The 20638-nt window shown below is 42.6% G+C and overlaps 1 protein-coding gene across 3 annotated transcripts in view; it reads left to right on the top strand.

Moving 5' to 3' along the window:
• PREX1 (phosphatidylinositol-3,4,5-trisphosphate dependent Rac exchange factor 1) overlaps window positions 1-20638 on the top strand; it is a 172686-nt gene that overhangs the window by 69100 nt on the left and 82948 nt on the right. For all 3 annotated transcript variants that reach the window (XM_087749782.1, XM_087749781.1, XM_087749780.1), the window contains exons 2-5: window positions 1091-1162; window positions 6758-6880; window positions 13688-13792; window positions 17143-17244. In XM_087749782.1, coding sequence (XP_087605908.1) covers window positions 1091-1162; window positions 6758-6880; window positions 13688-13792; window positions 17143-17244 — 402 coding nt within the window. The remainder of the gene's footprint in view (window positions 1-1090; window positions 1163-6757; window positions 6881-13687; window positions 13793-17142; window positions 17245-20638) is intronic.

The following is a 20638-nucleotide window of genomic DNA, read 5'->3' as shown; positions in this document are numbered from 1 at the left end:
AGTTCCTTTCTTCCTTGTTCACAGCACTCCCCACGGCTCACTCCTTTGTGTAGAAGACAAGTTAGAAACCACTAACCAGGACAGAGAGGAAAGCCCTCTACCCTCCTGTACATGGGTCACATAGCTTATCACAGCAGATTCCCGTCAGTCTCACCTGTGGGTATTTGTATCTCTTTGCTGATGCCCATGGCAGGTAAAATTCCCTGCTCTCAGTTCAGAAGTGCCCTTTAGCCAATAGTTGCTAAAACAGCGGAGACTTGAGGTACAAATACCATACAGTGTGCCTGCTAAACCCTTCCCTCTGGATCAAATACGTTGTGGATGTGTTCAGTGCAAATGCGAGTAGGTCCCAACTTCCCATAGCCAGAATTATGCTTTGAAGGCTGATACTCGGATCACTGTCCATTGGTATCTGGCCTGGAGCTTTTTATTGATTTGCCTGTTAAAGCCAAAGTTGTGCAGAGCTGAAGGAAGGGGAAACCTGGCCTAGATGTAAAGTTCCAGCATTGTTTTTTCTGTTTTTAACCACATGAAATACAGTGAACAGGATAACGTGTCCCAGGAGCTGTCTGGTGATTTCCATTTCCCTTCCTCAAGTATTGAGACTGTTGAACTTGTCCATAACCCTGGCTCATAGCTCTGACATGCCTCAGCTCCAGCAGCATGAATGTCCTTTTGTCATTCTTTGCAGTCCTTTTTGCTGACATATATCTTGATGTGCGTCAGGCATGCTGCCTCCCAAAGTCAAAACAGCTGCATCTTAGTGAGAGGGAAGACCTTCAAAGAAAAAACAAACAGACCCTCGCTGTGGTCTATTGGTAGTAACAGATAATTAAGTCTAAAATTTTCAACAGAGGGAAGACGTTTATGGCCAGGCAAAACCCAACAATATGGTAGGAAATGCCTTTTGTGTCACCCTGAATGCAACCCCGAGTGATTGCAACTGTGGTGGTGATTTGGTAAATGTTTACATTCTTTCAGTCTTAAAGGCAATCAGCTGCACTGTATTGATTGGAACCTAAAGGATAAAATCAAGAGTGGAATCAAACTCTATCAAGCCGTTTGAACATTATCTTTTTTATCTCTGCAGGCATTTCTTCACCGCATCCGCCAGAATGCTGTGGACAAAGCCGAGAAGTACATCACAGAGGAGAATGTTAAGGTATTTCTTATATCTTCCTCATTTTCTCGGTAGAGAAAATGGTATGAAATGAAAGGCTAGATTCAGGGATATGCCTATCAAATATCCTCATGTCATATTAAAACTTATTATTAAACTGGTTCCCTAAGGAAAAGAGGCTCATGTTGACAGTTTATCTGTCAATCTGTTTGCCCATTTGTATAACTGTCATCTTCCAGCAATTTTTCATCCCACCAGCTAATTTCAGTAAAATTTGACAACAGTGTAGTGTTGTCAGAAACGCTAACTTTTGGCAACATTTGTGAAATGGTGGGTAGAGGACAGAGAGGCCTTTTCAGTGTCTCTGAGAGGAAAGGCAGGGAATGCACAGCCCTTGTCTATTTTGCTTGACAGTATTCAGTTAGCCACAATTTGCATCTGCTGTCTTTTACAAATTTGAAATTGGTAGGGCTTATGAGAAGAAGGCAGAAATATTTCTTTGTGTTCTAATGGGAAGGAATTTGGGTTCTTGTGGGAGGACCAAGTAATGGGAGACCCTTGCATGAGGAGGTTCCTGAATGAATTTTGCACTGGAAAGAGCTATGGGACATAGAACACAGAGCTGTGAGGTACTAGCTTCTCTATGCCTATGGTCACAGAAGACCTCGTTGTTGGTTATTTTCATAAATACAAGCAACACTTTTCTTGTAGTAATTTGGCTTAAAAACCCTACTTGTACACATATGCAGTAAAACCAAAACCCTCTTGTACACATATGCAAGTAAAACCTGATGATCAGTGGGACAGGGTGCAGTTTGTTTGCCATTAGAAGCTTACTTATTGGGCTTGCGTTTGATCCTGTAGCTCCTAAATCAGCAGAAACTTTGCTCTTTACACTTGTGGGAGCAGGGCACAGCAATAATAAGTATATCACGCCAGCCAGTGCCACTGCAGCTGGCATGCATTTCCCCAAGGCTGGTTCCTCCATTTCACATACTAGTATTACCTGAATGTATAGAGATCTAGCACGGCTCTAGCCCCCGTTTTGCTATTCATTCTACAGGCTAGCAATACTGTAGTATCGACTGACTGGCATCAGCAAGATGGCTTGGCAGCTTTGTGGAGCTAAGCCTCTCGCTGCCTTCAAATTTGGAAGTCCCTGCTCCCCAGAAACTCATCCTCTAGAGTCTGAAGTAAGTTTGGGGGTGGCTGAAGAAAATGTAGACAAGTGATTAGTGACAATAGATCTCGTGTGCAGAGAAGTATGCAAAAAGTGAGCTCTGCATGGGAAATAAACCTACGCAACCGTTTGCCAATTTGATGAACAGCCAGAGATGTTGATGAAATTTATTATTCTATCATTATTCATATATCATCAAAATGAATATTAATTATGGCTGCCACATAATCAGATGCAGTGCCCACAAAGCCTGTGCAGAACAATCTGTATTTTCTCTGCTGATTTAAATGTATTTGTATTTGAAGTTTCATCACTCTCTTCTGGGAAAGTACCACTTCATTTTTGTGTCATTCTTGAAGTGCCTAGGGGGGTCTTTTTGAGGCCACTGTGGGACCTCATTTATTCTTATTATTACAAACCCCAGCTTTCAATAACAGCTTCTCTTCAGTAATAAAGGGCTTATGCCTATTGCTGATGAAATAGAATCAGAAAGGCACAGTTTTCCTGATCAGAGTTAATATTATCTCCCCCTCCCATCCCCCTTCCCCCCCTACCCCAAATAATTTCATTGTCTTTCCTGCAGTTGAAAGGTATTTGTTCTTTCTTTCCCTCTCCTTTCTCCCTCCTTGCTGGTAGAGGCAGGACAAGCAAGGTGGTGTTGGGACTTCCAATAACTCTGCCTGCTAATATTATGTATCTTGAGTCACCAGAGAGCAGTGAGGTGGCTGGCAGCAGCAAGGATGGTAGCAGAGATTGTATAAATGGTTTGGCAGCTTATGGAAGGAGAAGCCTGTCTTTTCCTTTCTTCATGCAGCAGAAATGTCTAGAGGAAAATACAGGGTATTCTGGCAGTCACACACCTCTGAGCAAAAGGAGAAAGTGCTTTTTAGGATAATTTGGGTTATTGCTCCCAGTGTTATTTTTGCAGGTTTCTCCTACAGCTAGCGCTAAGCACTGGAGATTTCAGTAATCTTTGGCCGCTGTATCCCCTTCCAGAGAGGCCACATTGAGTCCTGTGCCAGGCCCAGATTTTACAAGTACTCCAGTGACTAACAGCTGCAGCAACATCATAAAAAAATGGTTTTAGTTTATTCGCTGCCTCATGTGGGAATAACTCTATTGATGTGTTAGTATTATGCTACATTCACAGCAGGGCACTGATGTCATTTTACTGACACAGATGATTGAAGGCAGTACAACTTGAGGGCGTATGCAAGCTGCCAGACATAGATCCTCGCATGAGGCTTATAAATGGTAACTGTGTATTAGATATAGAAGCACGTGCAGTCAAGGTCTCTCTGCTGCCTGGATTTTCAAGTGACTCTTCTTATCTCTGAATTCTGCTGCAAGCAGAGCTCTACTGACCACCACAGAATTTGTTAGATTACACAGATATTCCTTGGATCAAAAAATCCCCCCCGAAGACTGCTCCTGAAGGATAAAATCATCCCTGACAGATGTTTTCCTCTTTCTTGTTAATCCCCTTTTGGCACAGCTTCTGGCAAAGCCATGTGGACAGAGGCAACTGTGTCATCACATCACTGTCAGCCACGTGACAGAACCATCGTGTGCTCTGCTTGAATTAGCACAGGAAGGTTTCTGGGAGCAATTAAATGGTCCTAGCTCCCTGTCCTTTATTTTTGTTCAGAGCCCATGAGTGCAAATTCAGGGTGTTGGAATCTTCTAGTTTATTCAGAGCTAGAAAGGAGCTATGAGGCACAAGTACACATTAATGATGGTGCATACTACCATATCTCAGTGTTCCTGAAGTGAGAGGGGAGCAAAGACAAGGAAGATGCAACAGGCTCTGCTCTGCACATGCAGCCCACTTGCAGGAGGAGTTTGAGAGAGATATTCTGCCCATCCTTGAATAATAGAAGGTACAGAGTTGAACCTGGGTACACACAGAGAGGAAGGTTCCTTGAATTCCTGGTCTTGTCTACCCGTGCAAAACCAGAAACTGGTTTTAAACCAGGAATTGAGGTTTCATTCCTGTTTTTAATGATTAGACTTAATTTACAGGTTATTGTCTTTCTGAATTACTGCCACATCACCAGCCACCAGGCTGAATCAGTGTCACATCTGGTGAATAAATTCCGCTGCATAAAGTTGAAAAGCTGAGTGTTATGGTAAGGTGCTTTGGGAAGTGTTGGAGGATGTTAGGCATGATCGCGTCCCACCCTGAATGCCAGGACGATGAAGGCTGGCTCTGTCAGGCTGTACACTTTGGGGTTCGGAGGAGTGTCACCCACTCACTGTGCAAGACCTGGGAGGCTGCTTCCAATGTGAAAGCTGGTTTGACTGCACTTCTCTTTGACTGATCTTCTCTTTGCAAGTGGCATAGTTAAAGTAAAGTGATAGAAAATGTTGTCTGCAATACGTCTGTCATTGCAGACTCCAGGATTTACTCTGCCCGTTCAGGCTTTCCTCCAGCGGCTGTCAATACTGCTGGCTGCGTCACCATGCATCAGGACTTCTCTCCCTGTGTAGGTAGCATTCTGTGTCCTATATGTGTATTCACACTTTCTTCTCATATTTTGTATGAAAATGATTAAGACTTACAAAACTGTAGTGGGTTGACACTGGCTGGATGCCAGGTGCCCACCAAAGCCACTCTATTGCTCCCCTCCTCAGCTGGACAGGGGAGAGAAAATACAACGAAAGACTCATGGGTCGAGGTAAGGACAGGGAGATCACTCACCAATTACCGTCACGGGCAAAACAGACTCAGCTTGGGGAAATTAGTTCAATTTATTGCCAATCAAATCAGAGTAGGATAATAAGAAATACAGCCAAATCTTAAAAACACCTTTCCCCCACCCCTCCCTTCTTCCCGGGCTTAACTTTACTCCCGATTTCTCTGCCTCCTCACCACCAGCTACACAGGGGGACGGGGAATGGGGGTTGCGGTCAGTTCATCACACGCTGTCTCTGCTGCTCCTTCCTCCTCAGGGGGAGGACTCTTCACACTCTTCCCCTGCTCCAGCGCGGGGTCCCTCCCATGGGAGACAGTCCTCCACGAACTTCTCCAGTGTGAGTCCTTCCCCTGGGCTGCAGTTCTTCACAAACTGCTCCAGCGTGGGTCCCTCCCGCGGGGTGCAGTCCTTCAGGAACGACTGCTCCAGCGTGGGTCCCCCGCGGGGTCACCAGTCCTGCCAGCAAACCTGCTCCAGCCTGGGCTCCTCTCCACGGGGCCACAGGTCCTGCGAGGAGCCTGCTCCAGCGCGGGCTTCCCACAGGGTCACAGCCTCCTTCGGGCATCCCCCTGCTGTGGCATGGGGTCCTCCACGGGCTGCAGGTGGAGATCTGCTCCACTGTGAACCTCCACGGGCTGCAGGTAGAGATCTGCTCCAGCATGGACCTCCATGGTCTGCAGAGGGACAGCCCGCCTCACCATGGGCTTCACCAGGGACTGCAGGGGAATCTGCTCCGGCACCTGGAGCACCTCCTCCCCTCCTTCTTCACTGACCTTGGTGTCTGCAGGGCTGCTCCTCTCACATATTATCACTCCTCTCTCCAGCTGCAATTGCTGTTGTGCAGATTCCCCCTCCTCCCCACCTTCTTAAATAGGTTATCCCAGAGGTGCTGCCACTGTCACTGATGGGCTCGGCCTTGGCCAGCGGCGGGTCTGTCTTGGAGCCAGCTGGCACTGGCTCTGTCAGACACAGGGGAAGCTTCTGGCAGCTTCTTACAGAAGCCTGTAGCCCCCCCCACTACCAAAACCTTGCTACATGATCCCAGCTTATGTGTTTATAGCAGCTTTCACCCTGGCAGTTTATTCCTCTTAGCACATGTATATTCAAATCACTAGGGATCATTTAGCTGTGAGATTGCACAATTACCTTTTAGTACACGTCTAAACTAGGGGCCTCTATCCCATTACATATGCCTTGTAGAACCACTGAGATCAGTGAAGAGGAACTCTGAAATGCTGCTCTTGTGGTTTGCAAGCATTTCACACTATTCTGTACTCTTGTCAGTGAAATGCTAGATCTCACATGGCAGAGATTTGGTCTCAGATTTACAGGTACATCTTTGTGTGCGATAGCTTCAAGTCCCTTTCTTCCAGAAAGTTATTTCTAACGCATGGGCGGGAAAGGCAAATGACTTCCAGCTTCTGTCTGCTGCAAAGTGAGTTTGGTCCCCGTGATTCCATTCACCTGGTTGGTCTCATAGGAAATCTTCTCTAGACTTGAAAGAGGTTGCTCACATTCATTATGCTCAGGTATCCAGAAAGATAACCTTCATTTACAGCAAGTACTTCAGTAGCCATAAAGATTTCTGTAGGGGACCAGGAAAGGAGCAAATAACAGTGTAATTCATTCTCTACAAGTCCCTGTCTGTGCTTTAGATCCTATCACAGCAAGTCTAGAGCCACAATATTTTGGTGCTACTATTTTAACAAAACACTTTCAGATATGTTAACAGCTAGCAATGTTTTTCTCTTTATATTTCAGATCTTATTTTCTAACATCGAAGACATTCTTGGTGTTCACAAGGAGTTCCTGGCTGCCCTGGAATTTTGTTTACAACCAGAACCTCAGTCTCAGCATGAATTGGGAAATGTTTTCTTAAAATTTGTAAGTACAATGACTTAACACTATCTGAAAATGCAGTTTCCTGTCATAAGCTCCCATGCCCCTTAGCTAGCCTTAATCTCTAAGGCTTGTGGCAATACTATGACAATGCTTGTCTTGTATGAAAGTTGTAGGTAGGGTGGGAAAAACTTGTGAATGAGGTTAGAACAATGGAAACCACATCAAACTCAGCTAAACAACACGGTATTTTTAGAAACTCTTCCTTTTCCTATTGAATATTTTTTTTCCTTTTTTTCTCACCCAGTTGGTCATATTTTATTGCTAAGAATTTGTCTGCTTTGGTTCTAAATATTTCAAAAAAGCAGCACAATTTCAAGTAAAAGAATAATTTTTGTGTGTATTTTAAAATTTAAAAAAACCGAAATGCACAAAGATCAAATATCAAAATCAAAACCAAAGGACAATATATCATTTACATATATATATGTAATACATGTATATTACATTTACACCCTTTAACCATGGAATAAACGCATACCTGCATTCTGTAGCTCAAAAGTAAATAAAATTTGGCTTTTGGACTCATAATGCTAGCTCAAGAATGCCAGAGATACAAAATGCGAAGTAGTCATATGATGCAAATTCAGTCTGCCAGTTCCAGGTTGTTTAGAACATTTTGACGAGTTACTTTTGTGTCATCTGCCCTTACGCCTGATAGCTGTATTATTTGTTCTACTACTATATCCATAATAAGATCATGTGTGCCAACCCGATCCAGTCAGATTGGTACTGCTAGGGGATCCAGGAAAGCACAGACCCATACTGAGGATTGTGCAATTGCAGCTTATGATCCTACCGTTACTTCTCCCATTGCAATTTGTTTCTTATACTGTGAAATTCTTCCTGTGGTAGATATTTGTTTTGTTTTGTTTTTAACTTGGCATGATTTTCATTCATGTATGTGTGCCATTCTCTGACCAATATGTATATAAAGCATACTGTATATGCAAGATCAGTTATTATATACACCTAGTTGCAAGCTGGACTCATTTAAATGCAAAGTTACCTAATTTACATGTATAATAATTTGAAATTGCACATTTTTTTCACTTAGAGCAGCCCTCCTGAGATATTTGAAAATTAGAAAGCACGTACATAATAGCCATTTCTTCGCATTCTTATTAACTGTGTTAAGCCACAGGCCAACTTCCTATCAAAATATGGTCTGTTATGCTTTCATAATAAAAATTCGTCCTTTCATAAGGTTTGAGCAGACAGCAATTATACAGCCATTCGTTACTCATAGAGCTTTACCAACTACCCCCCTCCTCCCCCCCCCCCCACTTAATTTTTATTTATGCTGTGACAATTATTAAAATAGTGTTGGAAAGTGTTATATTGAGACCATGCCCAAAAATTGTATCAGATGTGAGGACTGACTGTCAGCTGCTGAAAAACATACTGGTGAACTTAGTTAAAATCTTGAATACCCACTAGAATCGTTGCCTACCAACAAGATGTGCTGTACTAATGCATTAGTATTCATTAGCAAGGGTATCAAAATTACAGGGCTTCTGAGCGATACTGTTAAATTGTCTACTGTGTTTCAGAGTGGCGCTGAATAACCAGAAATGTTGACATCCTGTCATTTGACTGAATTCAGGCCTGGTATAGGTAGTCATTGGTAGTGTTTTCTTGTATATGAACATATAATTTTGTAACTTTATTACTGTTAAATGTAATAATTATGTAATGTTCCTTATTTATCCAACATACAACAGTACAGGAATTATGAAACTGTAATGTATAGGGACGAGTGCTGGTGAGAATTTGTCTTCTGATAGAGGCAATTTGGCTGAGATTAGCTTACGTTGCTGTCTGTGGAGTGCATTGCAAATAATGTGTACATCAACTGTTTCATGATCCCTTAGGGAAGAAGCAGCTTATGCAGAAGGAAGTAAAACATGTATTCAATTCAGAATATATAGAAAAAGCTGGTGTCATCTGTAATTACTTTAAGGAAATGTAGGAACACCATTAGGAGCATTGTGGTACCTCAAGTCTGAGTAAGGAACAGTCAACAGAAGATTATCAAGAGAGAAGGAAATAATCTGTCCTTGCATGCAGATTGTGCCTAGGTTGTAGAAGACAAGCTTCACTGTGGATATTTGGGAGTGAGGGAGCGGGGATTTGTGCCCTGTCACAGTAAAGGCTTCCACAGTCTCTAGCAAGTGACAGGAAGATGCCAGCGGCAACTGTGGTTCAGAGTGAGTCTTCAGTTCCTTTCTGCTCAGGCTTCCAAAGCTCCATTTCCCTAACTGGGGCTATTCTGATGAAGCAGAGGCATTCGTAAAAACCCCTGTGCCTCAGAAACAGTACTCCTGAAGGTATTCCCATTTTTTTTTAAAAAAAGGTGTACAGTATTTTACCGCCACAAGAAGCCCTTGCAGCACACTTGAGGTTTCCTGGAGAAAAAGCCGGCTGCTCTCTTCCAGTGATGCATTCCTGCAACATGGCTGAAGAGCTTCTTTCAGAGTGCACATTGTTAGCCAGATTACCCAGGGAAAACATGGGTAACATATTTCTTTGGTCTTTCATTTTGGGTAAGGTTCTCTTGTTCTTGCCATGCACTTAAAAGAAGTGCGAAGAAGAACACCCTCTGTGCTGCTTTTTCATTATCATCAAATCACAGTGTATCCTCAGGGGAGTTTGCCATGAGGAAGTGACATAAAGCCTGTGAATCTTGAATGTATCAGTATATCTTCTATCATGACCACCTGGCAAGGTCATTCTTAGTCCTGATTATGAACCCAGTCCTTGCCAGTGGCCAGATGTTAGCACAGGTCCTTTTCTTCACAAACTCCATGTTAAAAATGCTGATAAATTTGGTGAATAGCTTGAGAATTCTTGAAGCACTGCTTTTTCTGGACACTGCATTTCTTAGTGGAGCATGTTTTCTGTAAGTTTCCCTGTATCATATATACTTGATAGAGATCCCCAGATTCCCCATGTGGAGTTCTACCAGACTGCAGTGTTTGGATCCTGTTCATGAGATCTATGTATCCTAAATTTCCTCTAATCTACGTAGGCCTGACTCTTTTCCTGGTGTACCTTGGCCTAGAAGACCCTCACTCGACAACAGTCCACCGATCTTCAGAAACAGGACACCGCTTTTAGTTGTTAGGAGCCTCTAGGATCAGAGTTGATCCATTTATAATAATGCTAGGACATTCTCCCCTGGATCTCCAGCTCAGAAGGATTCAGATCTTGAGTAACACCTGAAGCAAGCAAGCAGATTTTGCAAGGTTTCCAAAAGAGCAATCATTGCACATTGACTTTTTGAAGTATTTTAACAGATGATGAAATGCACTTGCTCTGATATTCAGGTGTGAAAAATTGTTTTACTTCAGAAGACAGGCATTGTTTGCCCTAGTGTACTTCATTTGATCAGATGATCATGTTCATTGTCCGATGCTAAGTGCTAGAATTTCTTCTGGAGTTGTAGTTCAGCATGACCATAACGGACAGTAAAGAGTGTACTTAAACATTCATTCAAAATTGAATCTGCAGCCTTAAACAAAATGGCATGTAGAACAAGTCTTTAACATCAAAGAGAGCTCATACACCGCACTTGGAATAATCACACCTCATCAGCATGGGCTCTTTTGTGCAGATCCTGAAAACGTATGACTGTCTGCAGAGCAGAAGGGCAGAGAATTGACAGATGCTTCATTTCGGATGTTGCCATATTGCTAGAGGTTTGGCAACGTAATAGCTAGAAACTTTTTTGAGGGAAATGTGTTTTCTCCTCATTTTTAGGAGCAATGTTGCACGAGCGATCAGTTTTACTGTCTAAGTCATCAGAGATCTTGTTTTGTTGCGAATTGTATCTTCTGTTTTGTTAAGGTGTCTCATGTTGACAGAACTGGTTTCAGCCTGCTTTGAAACAAGAAAATGCCATGTCTTGTTAAAAATATGTCCAAATAAAATTGTGACAATTTTTCAAATGTCTTATTTGCTTTTTCTAGTCAAAACTATTTTCAAATTTGCACTAATTTGTGGGCAGTTCTAATGGACCCAAAATAACATATTTGAAGAATAAACTATTGGTTAAAGATTTATTTTAACCAAACTAAGAGCAGTATAGACTTATTTCTGTCACCAAAATCAGAAGGTCTAGCTGTGTATCCAGCAGATTTGCTGAGTAAGAAGGTGCCATTTTTATGTGGTCACATATCTGACCATAGTTGCACTTTAATATAGAGTAACTGCAGGTTCAGAATTCCTGGGCTAACATCTGTAATTATGCAACTGATAATTTCCTCACCAGGAGATGGGAGAGTCCAGGACTGAATGTCACCCAGAGAGGAAATTAAACACTTCAGACACTGAGTAATTTAAAGCATAGTTCTCATATTTGTGGGTCTCATGCATGAAGGACAGCTGGAAAAGACTTGATGAAAGCACTCTGGTGTGTGTATAATTACTGTACTGACTTGAGCTTTAGCAAAGGGATCTTGTCATGATCTAAATATAACCTTGCAAAATTCCAGGCACTCAAAGCTGCAGTCAGAAACCTGAGCAATGACATTTTGTGTGCATTGATGTAACGGATGCTGTTGTGTTAATGGTTACTATTTTTAGTTTCAAGCATGCTGCTTGTGTGCATCCAGGGAGTTGAAGAGAGGTGAGAGGAGGAAATGTAGGAGAAACTCATATAGCTGTCTTCTCATTCTGTAACTATCCGTTTTTTATGGTTGAAAACAACCCCATGCCTCTCGATTGCCTCTTTTCTATTGCGCTGTGGACCCAGCCCTGCCTTTTCCTGCATCTGGTGGTCAGAAGCCTTTGTTTTTTTCAGCTTCCCAGTATTAAACTCCAGTACTAATATGAACAGCTGTAGTTGAAGGATAGAAGTCTTGAACATCTGCATTCCAGCTCTTTGCACCATACTCTTTGTGGCTGTTGTTTTATTTGCTTTGTACCATTGTTGTTGTGTTTGAACATACATCTATTTATTCTCAATTCTCCCTTTGGAAGCACAAAGAGGGGAAAAAAACATCATCAGAGTAGTGATAAACCAAACCCAAAAGCATTTTACAGTCTCTGACCATGTACATCTAGCCATTTGGCATCTGACCAGAATGTCAAGTTCTCCTAAACTAATATTAACGCAATTTCTTTTCCATGTGACAATAGTGAAGGGAATGGACAGTGAGTGCAGCTGTATTCCCATGGATTCATGTTACTTAACTCCTTCAGTTGGCAGTAGTTTTTTGTTTGGATCACTATGAGCTGTCTTAAAAGTAGCTAGATGCTGCAGATATCTTCAGCTAACACAGGAAGCTCTACATCTCTGAAGAGTGCTAGGAGTCCAATCAAAACTCAAAAAAATTACCTTCCTAGTTCTGAGGAGATTAAAAGGTTCAGATAGAATGTTTTCAGGCCAGGATCCTAAATAGAAAATTGATGATGTGGATGCCACAACAAACTCTGGAGGGCATTGTCTACGTGGCATGGTGCCCTGAGGTGCCAGCTCTGGTAGGCCTCGCATATTACCCCTGGCAGAGTGCCGCCTAATGCAGCTAAATTACTTTTGATATGCAAAGTAACTTGTCCAAGTACCTCTGCCTGGTGCTGCATTGTGGCATAGAAGCAGACCTGAACCAGGAAAGAAACTACTTTTGTGAGAAGCACCCAAAAAACAGTGGGTCTTTTTGGCTTCTGAATCATTTAACCTGAGTAAAGCCTAATATAGTCTCTTGACCTGCCTTTTATGCCAGTGAGAGCAATACTGGAATCTTGTAACAGAGCTGCTGAAAGTTCAGCCCTTCCCAACAGCCTTGAAAGGAGCTACTCGCTCCTTGCCTGGTCTGCTCAGGCATGGAAATAGTTGTTACTGCTTCTTTTGTGAATCATTTCAGTGTTCCCAAGATATCTGATGTTTGCAATGGGTTCAGCATCTCTGATCGTTTTAGTTAGAAGAAGTTGCACTGTTCTTGATTCTGGAGATCAGTGAAGCAGAACTTGGTGCTGCCAGCCGACCCTTGTTTCTTAACAGGGGATTTCATCCCACTGCATGTGCTGGTGGGTGTGACATGTTCCAGTGTAAGTACCTCAGTCTAGTTGTGAAGCTACCTTACCTTTCCTTTCCTTTAATTTCTGTAATATGTTGGTTATTTTGTGTGTATTTGATGAAATTCTTCCATTTAGGGAAACTGTTATGGACAGCTGACCCACTGTTTAGTGTTGCATCAAAATAGTGAAGTCTGCTGCTTGTTTCAGAACACAAAGTGAACCAGCCAACTCGCTGGGGTTTCCCCCTCAGCCCTGAAAGGCAGGGGATTTCCAGCTGGTTGCTTTGTGTTATAGTTCCCCTCCAGATCTCTGAGCTTCTTCCAGGCCTTGGTTCTTCCCGGCCACCTCTGTTTCCTCCTCCTGCAGGAGTGGTCAGCACAGCTCAGAAACGTCAGCCCACTTGCTCCTGGCTTTACTCTGCTCCTAGCTACTCTGCTGGGATATCCTGACACACATGCAAGTATCCCTGAGATAGCAAAATCCATTCTTCCAGCAAAGAATATATTATTTCAGTGATGCATTAAGAGGAAAAGTGCTAGAAATCTCTGTGCTCAGAAAGCTGATGTTAACTTACAACAGAGAAAGTTAGGAGTTAGTGGAACACCTCTATACATTATTCGCATTACAGGAGTATCACGTTCTTCATGTAAACTGCAACCCTAATGCCACTCTGAGTGCACACCCGTTTGTAAAGAATTTGGTATCAGACTGTGACAAAATAGTCACTCCACTTTTGTCTGAGTCAATAAGTTACTGTGTTTTTCCTTGCAGAAGGACAAATTCTTTGTGTACGAGGAGTACTGTAGCAACCACGAGAAAGCACTCAGACTGCTGATGGAATTGAACAAGATCCCAACAGTGAGAACATTCCTCCTGGTAAGCACCTTCTCTAGCACTCTTGACTTAATGATCTGACTTTGCATTGTATTTATAATAACCCTTCGGTATCCCAGGAACGCTGGGCATTTTGGAGATATTGCCAATTCCAGGTATGCAGCACTCAGGATGGATAGGTATTGAACTCACTAATGAGTTCAGGCATGGAACTAAGCACAGCTTTGGTATGAGTGATTTCAGTGGAAACAGGGAAGATTTTTTGTTGTTGTTGTTGTTAAAAAGAAGCAACAGAAAATTTCAGCAAAGATTGTGAAAGGAGTAATGCAATAAGGCAGCAGCAGGGCTATGAGTAGTTCCCAGTGGATCTGATTCCCTGCTCAATTCTCTGACCAATTCACCATCTGCAGACCCACCAGAAAGATGTGGCCTGCTTCTGACGCCCTTTTCCCATGAGTCCAGATGTGGGCAAGAAATGTAGTCTGGATGAATCATTTTGACTGCGTCATTGCTGCTTGTATCAAAAATGACCCAACTCCCTGTCCAGCCCACGATGTGTTAGTATCTATGTTGGGAGGAACTGTGGCATGTAGCCCTCAAATGCCTCTACAGAGGCTGGGCTGCGAGGAGAAACAACCAGTGGACAGTGCCTTCTGCCCAACATTCCTTATTTTTCTTTCTTTTCTTGGGTGTTTCTCCTCCTAGCCTTCTCCCCAGTTCTGCTTGATTTTTGGGTGTCATGTTTTCTGGCCATGGATGCATGGCGTTTGGAATGGGATTGGCATGTAGGTGAGGGACTGATTCATCACATTAGGTTTTTTTTCTTATTAAATACTATGAGGCAAAAGAAAGGCTGTCTTTTTGCAAAGGACCTGTTCTTCTTTCTGCTCTTCTTTTTTCCTTTCTGCCAAAGGTCTGCTCTTTCCCAATATAGTACAGCAAAAGAAAACTTATGCATAAATGTCTGTCACAAGCAGGGCCAGAGCATTCTTTTAGCCACAAAATATAGGTCTCGGAGGGAGCAGCAGGGACAAGCACTCATGCTATTGGGTGGTCAGAATCTCTTTGTCATCTGAGTTTTAGTGAACCTTGTTAAACCATTAGTTTGAGTTACCAAATGACCCTTTCCTTGTTCGGCAGTTCCTCTGGGTGCTTCTGTTGAGGGAAACTAATGAGAAAGAGGAGAGACAAAAGTGCATGTAAACACCATCCTTCCCAACATTCAGAGTGTTCTTCACTTCTGCTGGATTGGCAAAAGCCTCTTGTCTGTGTTACCGGCAGCAGCTGGCAAACTGATTACAAGGCACATAAAAGATGTCACACTGTCTGCTATGGCTTGCTGCAGCACCTGAAGCCAGGAGACTCTTAAAATAGCAATAAATATGGGAGGAGAAGCTACACTGAAGTGTCCCCTTTGCTGTGGCTGCTGAAATTTCTTCCAGGCCTCCCCTCTCTTCTCCACTGCCTCCTAAAGCCAATGCTATAATGCCACCATGCAGAGAAAGCTGCATTAAAATACAAAGCTTTGCTTGTGAGGATAGATTTGGCCCGATTGCCCCCTCACAGCTGCTGAAATATAGAATGTGGGAATGTGTTTGAAAAATCAGTAAGTGTTAAAGGGCAGTTTTGAGCCCAGAGCTAGAGAGAGGACTGAAAGAAGAGATGGGAAGGACTGAATCACTCGAGACTTGGAAAATTGGACAGGGAGCATTGTGAGCTGGTAGCCAATGCCACAGATCTAGAATAGCCTGGGGAAGGGTTATTTTACAGACGATTGTCTGTAAAAATACCAGTTAGGACTAATGAGATTTATGTATGATGTCCGTGAACATTCCTTGAAGAGGAGGATTGTTGAACTACAGCCGAAAACCCACTAAATTTCAGAGTGTGTCTGAGCCACGGCACACATTTCACAGGGGAAAATGTTATCAGTGATGCCCCAAAGCAAGCACATCTTGGCTGAACTGAATTTAAACTTCAGCTTCTGTTGACAGGACAGGTTTGCAACTGGGGTGATTTTTGGAGCAAAGTTGTCCAGATGCATGGTCAAACACAGAAAAGTAGACTAGTTTATCTGAAATAGATCTGAAGTCCATCTGAGTCCACTACCTGTCTCTGGCAGCAGCCAGTAACAGAATCTTCCAGGAAGTGTATAAAAAGCTTACAGTAGTTCAGTATTTGTTTATCACACAGAGATTACAGATTATTGTGACAAAATAAGGACAGGTCAAGGACTGTAGACTTTTTTTCAATACCATACCCAATTCTTACACTCCCCTTCCATGTCAATCCTGAGAAATGAATTTCCATAATCTACTGAGAAGTTGAGCATCACTTGTTTTGAGGTAGTGCGTGCAAATTTATCTGAAATGATTCTTCTGGAATGCAGGGCCCCTCCAAATTTGTGTGAACTCATTGTGTGAGTATTGCAAAGGTTGATCAGTTGCTGCTTCTGTTCCTTAGCCTAAAATCTATTTGGACTTGGATTTCTTTGGTGTGTTGGTCCAATACTTGTCCCCTTCCTTACTGTATTTAAACAACACTGGGAGAAGTAGTATTTTTTCTAGGTAGAGAAATGCCATTCACCTTCTTTCTGTTTGGAAGTCAACAGAGCTGCACAAAATTACTACTGAAACCCACTTTTTTTTTTTTTTTTTAAATGAGCATCAGAATTAATGAAACCCGATTTCCTTAAATTTCATTGCCTCTTGCACCTCCTACCTACAAGGTAGCCTTGCCTGCATGTCCCGTAGCTTTTTTTGCTGGGCAAGCAGCAACATTTGCTGTGACTGGTTGAGAGCTACATGTGTGCTGGTTAGCCAGCCAGTGCGCCCATGCTGTTTGTCCAGCTGTGCTTAGACATAGATGTGTTGCCAGAGACTTGGTGGATGTGATGCAGATGACTCATTTATTCCAATTCCACTTTAATTTCCTTCAGACATAAGGATTGGACTATAGTTAATTACATGATTACTAGTTAGTAGGCTTTATTTTAGCCTTCAAGAGTTTTCTGGGCCAACAGTGCAAACTTTGCATGGTGAATGAAGACAAATGGTCGTATCAATTGTGGGGGTAGGCTGGATTCTTTTAGGTAACGGTGCATCTAGGTTTGCTGATTGTTGTTGTATTGTTATGACATTTTTTGAGTCACCGGCTGTATAATATTTCTCTGGGAAGATACCTTTCTACACAGCCACTGTTATCCACAGCACATTTTCTTTGGCAGGCTTGATGGCTGTATTTCAGTGGTGAATGAAGTCCCATTTCCAGTGTCTTAGGGTTGGCAAAGTGCTTTCTGACCGTAATACATGTTATAGGAATACAAAATCATGTCAAAGAGCGTCTGAAAGCTTTATGTCTGAGGTAACATTTGTTTCCTTTTTTGATTATAGGGTTGCATGCTTTTGGGAGGCAGAAAGACGACAGACATTCCACTAGAGGGTTATCTGCTGACTCCAATTCAGAGAATTTGCAAATATCCACTTCTGCTTAAGGTAAACCAAAGGAAGTATTTCTCCAGATGGTTGTTTTATTCTTGGAGTGATTCTGCAATTTTTTAGCCCTGACTTTTGTTGTCACTAGTACCTTCCTGGTTCGCACTTCTAAAATTTGGATCCTTTCTGAAGAAAATGGCTTTTTACGGGTACCGTCAAGAAGCTGGCTGATGCTGACAGGCTGCTAAATCTTGTAATGGTGTGGGTAGACTAGCCAGCGTAACTCACCGACTAACAACTGCCTTTTGACTTCAGTTCTCTTCAGATGTTTACTAGGGCTCGTGAGGGCTATTTCAGCCACTTCCTGAAAAGCTGTGTTTGGATAGAATTGTATCAGTGTTCTGAGGGCCTGGGTGACTCTGGGGACTGGAAATGGGATACATCTTTCATCACGAGGTCTCCAGTTTGAGTGTGTTCAGGTCAGTAATGATCAAAATCTTGTGTCATCTGACAGCTGTTTGGCAGCTTGTTTGAGAACTGTTTGGTCGTCTCAGATGAGTTCCCAGTGGACAGGTGTCATTGCAGAAATGACTACTGCAATTGGCACTAATTGGCCCCCTTGCTAGTATTCTTACCGTAGGAGCTAAGGCATAAAAGACCTAAAAAGAGCTAACTTGCCTCTCATCCTTCCAGGTCAGGGCTGCGTCACACACCTGGTGAGGATGAGGAGAGGGAAAAGGAGGGAGCAGTTTCTGGAAGAGCGTGCATCACTGGTGGCCTTATAGCTACTCTCTGGCTAACAGGCATCAATCTTCAGTGATGTCAGTCTGTTTCTCAATCAGAGTAACATTACATTTACTAAAAGAAAATTAATTAATAAAAAATATAAGAAGAAATTGCCTCATACTTTGAAAGAAAGGTCCCTTCCTGAGTTGTGGAAGAAAGTAAGAATTCTGTGATGAGCTGGTGCTCTTGGGCACAGGCTGACCACATGAATCAACTGTATGTCATGTAACGCTGTTGCTGTGCTGTGTCCATACATTCAGCATGAATAAGGGTTTTCATAGGTACAAGCTGGTTAGCTCAATATTGATCTGTTGTTCCACTTAAAATTGTTTGTTTCATCTGATAAATGGTTCAATTATTTCTTTCCACCCAATTGGAGCTTCTAGAGCTGAATTTTCAAAATGTGTCTTTCCCACAGGTGGAATCGTTCTGTTGTATATGCAGCTGTGCACAAACCCATCTTACAGCAGACATTTGTGCACCGTTCCTTACAGACCTAGCTACTGGGATTTAGGTGTATACAGCCAGTTTATCAGTCCAGTCAGTCTATTCACGACTCCACTCACAGTTTGAACAAACAAAAGCACACGCAATTTAGGCACATAGCAGGAGAAGCTAATGTGCGAGACTGCTACAAAAATGTCTTCCACAGTATTAACAGTAGTCAAGACAGGGCAAGGTTGCCTAGATCTGGAAAGCATGTAAATGACTCCACCTCTGATTTATCTTCGGAGAGGACTGGTTATGTAGAGATAATTGAAAACCTAATGATGCCTCAGTTTAAGTCCACTGTGTTTATTTGGGGTTAGTGTGGAGAGAATTTGGTGCCTATTCAGTCTGTGGATCTGCATGAGGACTCTGAGCAACATCCATGTGCATAGAAAGGGAGTTCCTGTGGCATCCAATATGGTAAACAGACCAGGGGATGTGGGGACCTTCAAATGTGCATTCCTGACCAAGCGTTTTGATCGTGTTTATGTTTTCTTGTTTTCACTCCATGGTGTGTTGTGTGATTGTTATCTAGCTGTGTGTTCAAGACTGAAAATCAGAGATTGTTTTGATTCCTTATAGAGATTCCTGTTCTATTTTCCAAGAAACTTCAACCAGAGGAAATAGTGGCTGGGTTCTTACTTTTGAACTGATCTCTGTATTTGTGCTGTTACTAAAAGATGAAGTGTTAATCTCCTGCAGATTTCCTGTCATGGTTACCCTTTGTATGAAGGGAGTCATTAATGGGTAGAGAGCCTGAAGACCAGGTTCCTTCATCTATTTATTCCGTGCTGGAAACATCTTAATCCAGCCAGAGTGGTCAATATCTGGTGTACCCTTGCTATGCTTATCTAAAAGTGATCTTTAACCAGTTTTACCCCAGTATTTTCCAAACTTTTTGGACCAAAAGATCACTGTGTTAGCACTGTGTTTCTCATATTTTGCTCTGTGTCCTTGCTAAGCTTGAAGTAGCTCTGAAGTCAGTATGGTTTCATGTATCAGCTCTGACCACTCAATATGTGGCCCACCAGTCATCTCTGGGGCACAGTTTGGGGATCCCAGCTCTAAGCCATGTCCATGGCTGTCTTAGGGAACCCCCTACATTTCTTCTGCACCTCAGTGCCTCTTCTTTTTCTCTTTTCCATATGACTTGGTTGCTGAATCACCCATTGCTAATCAGACCTGCTTAATTTCTAAGCTTTTTGGAAAACATGATTATGAGTGGTAGATTTCTATTGGTTTGGATAATCCGTAGACTTTTTATCTCCTGACAGAAGTTTGACCTGCAAATTAAAATCTCTATTCTGTTTTAAACGCTCTTCAAAATATTAGAATGGCAGAACCTGCCAATACTACAAAATCTCGTGGAATCTCAGGGCTTTTACTCAAATGCCATGGAGGATGCTGGCTACAGAGACACACCTAAAAGAAACGCACGCCTTTGATCAAAAGGTAGTAGCGTCATCGATGCAATGACATTTTGGTATTCTTCAGCTTCAATTTTCCCATTCCTCTGTACCATTTTAGGGCAAGTCTTTTGGAAAGTATGGGGTTCTGTATCAGGGAGTGGAAGAGCTATGAATGGACTGGTTTGTCTTGCTTTTCTTTAAGAATTTGTTTTGCAAGGGGGTAGTAAACAAAAGACTAGAACAGAATAAATATTTCTAAACCATACTTCAAGTCTTTTCGAGTTCAATGACAACTGAAGTCATTTTGCTCTGGGGATCAGATATTGGCCCGTGGAAATAAACTGGTGGTTTCCACTTTCTCACACCTGCACAGTTGTGTGTGTCTAAAGGCCTGCTGGCACAAACCTCCCTTCTTTGAAAGCCAAAACCAAGACCAGCAAGGCTAAGACTGAAACAGCGTTTCTTGCCTTCAAGCCACAGTAGGGCAGAATAAAGATAAATTTGTCTCCGACGCCAACACTGTGCCTGCCTTCTGGGATGGGGACTCTGGTGTTTGGCTCTGGTGTGGCTCACCCAGGCCCTTGCGTACTTCTCAAAGAGCCATGAAGGGGGTGAACGGGAGGAGCTGTGACGAGGCATCTTGTGATGTTGCATTCCTTTTTTCTATGGCTTTCTTTTTGTATACAGGCTGATATAAATCACACACTGTTCGGTACTTGAAATTTCCTGGATAGGAAATAAAAGTTATAAGAAAAAGCTGAGGGGAATTT

Source organism: Nipponia nippon, unplaced genomic scaffold, assembly GCF_047370975.1.
Source record: "Nipponia nippon isolate SJK-2023a ecotype South Korea unplaced genomic scaffold, ASM4737097v1 scaffold_13, whole genome shotgun sequence".
NCBI classification, from domain to species: Eukaryota; Metazoa; Chordata; class Aves; order Pelecaniformes; family Threskiornithidae; genus Nipponia; species Nipponia nippon.
This window is presented reverse-complemented; position numbering and strand designations above follow the sequence as displayed.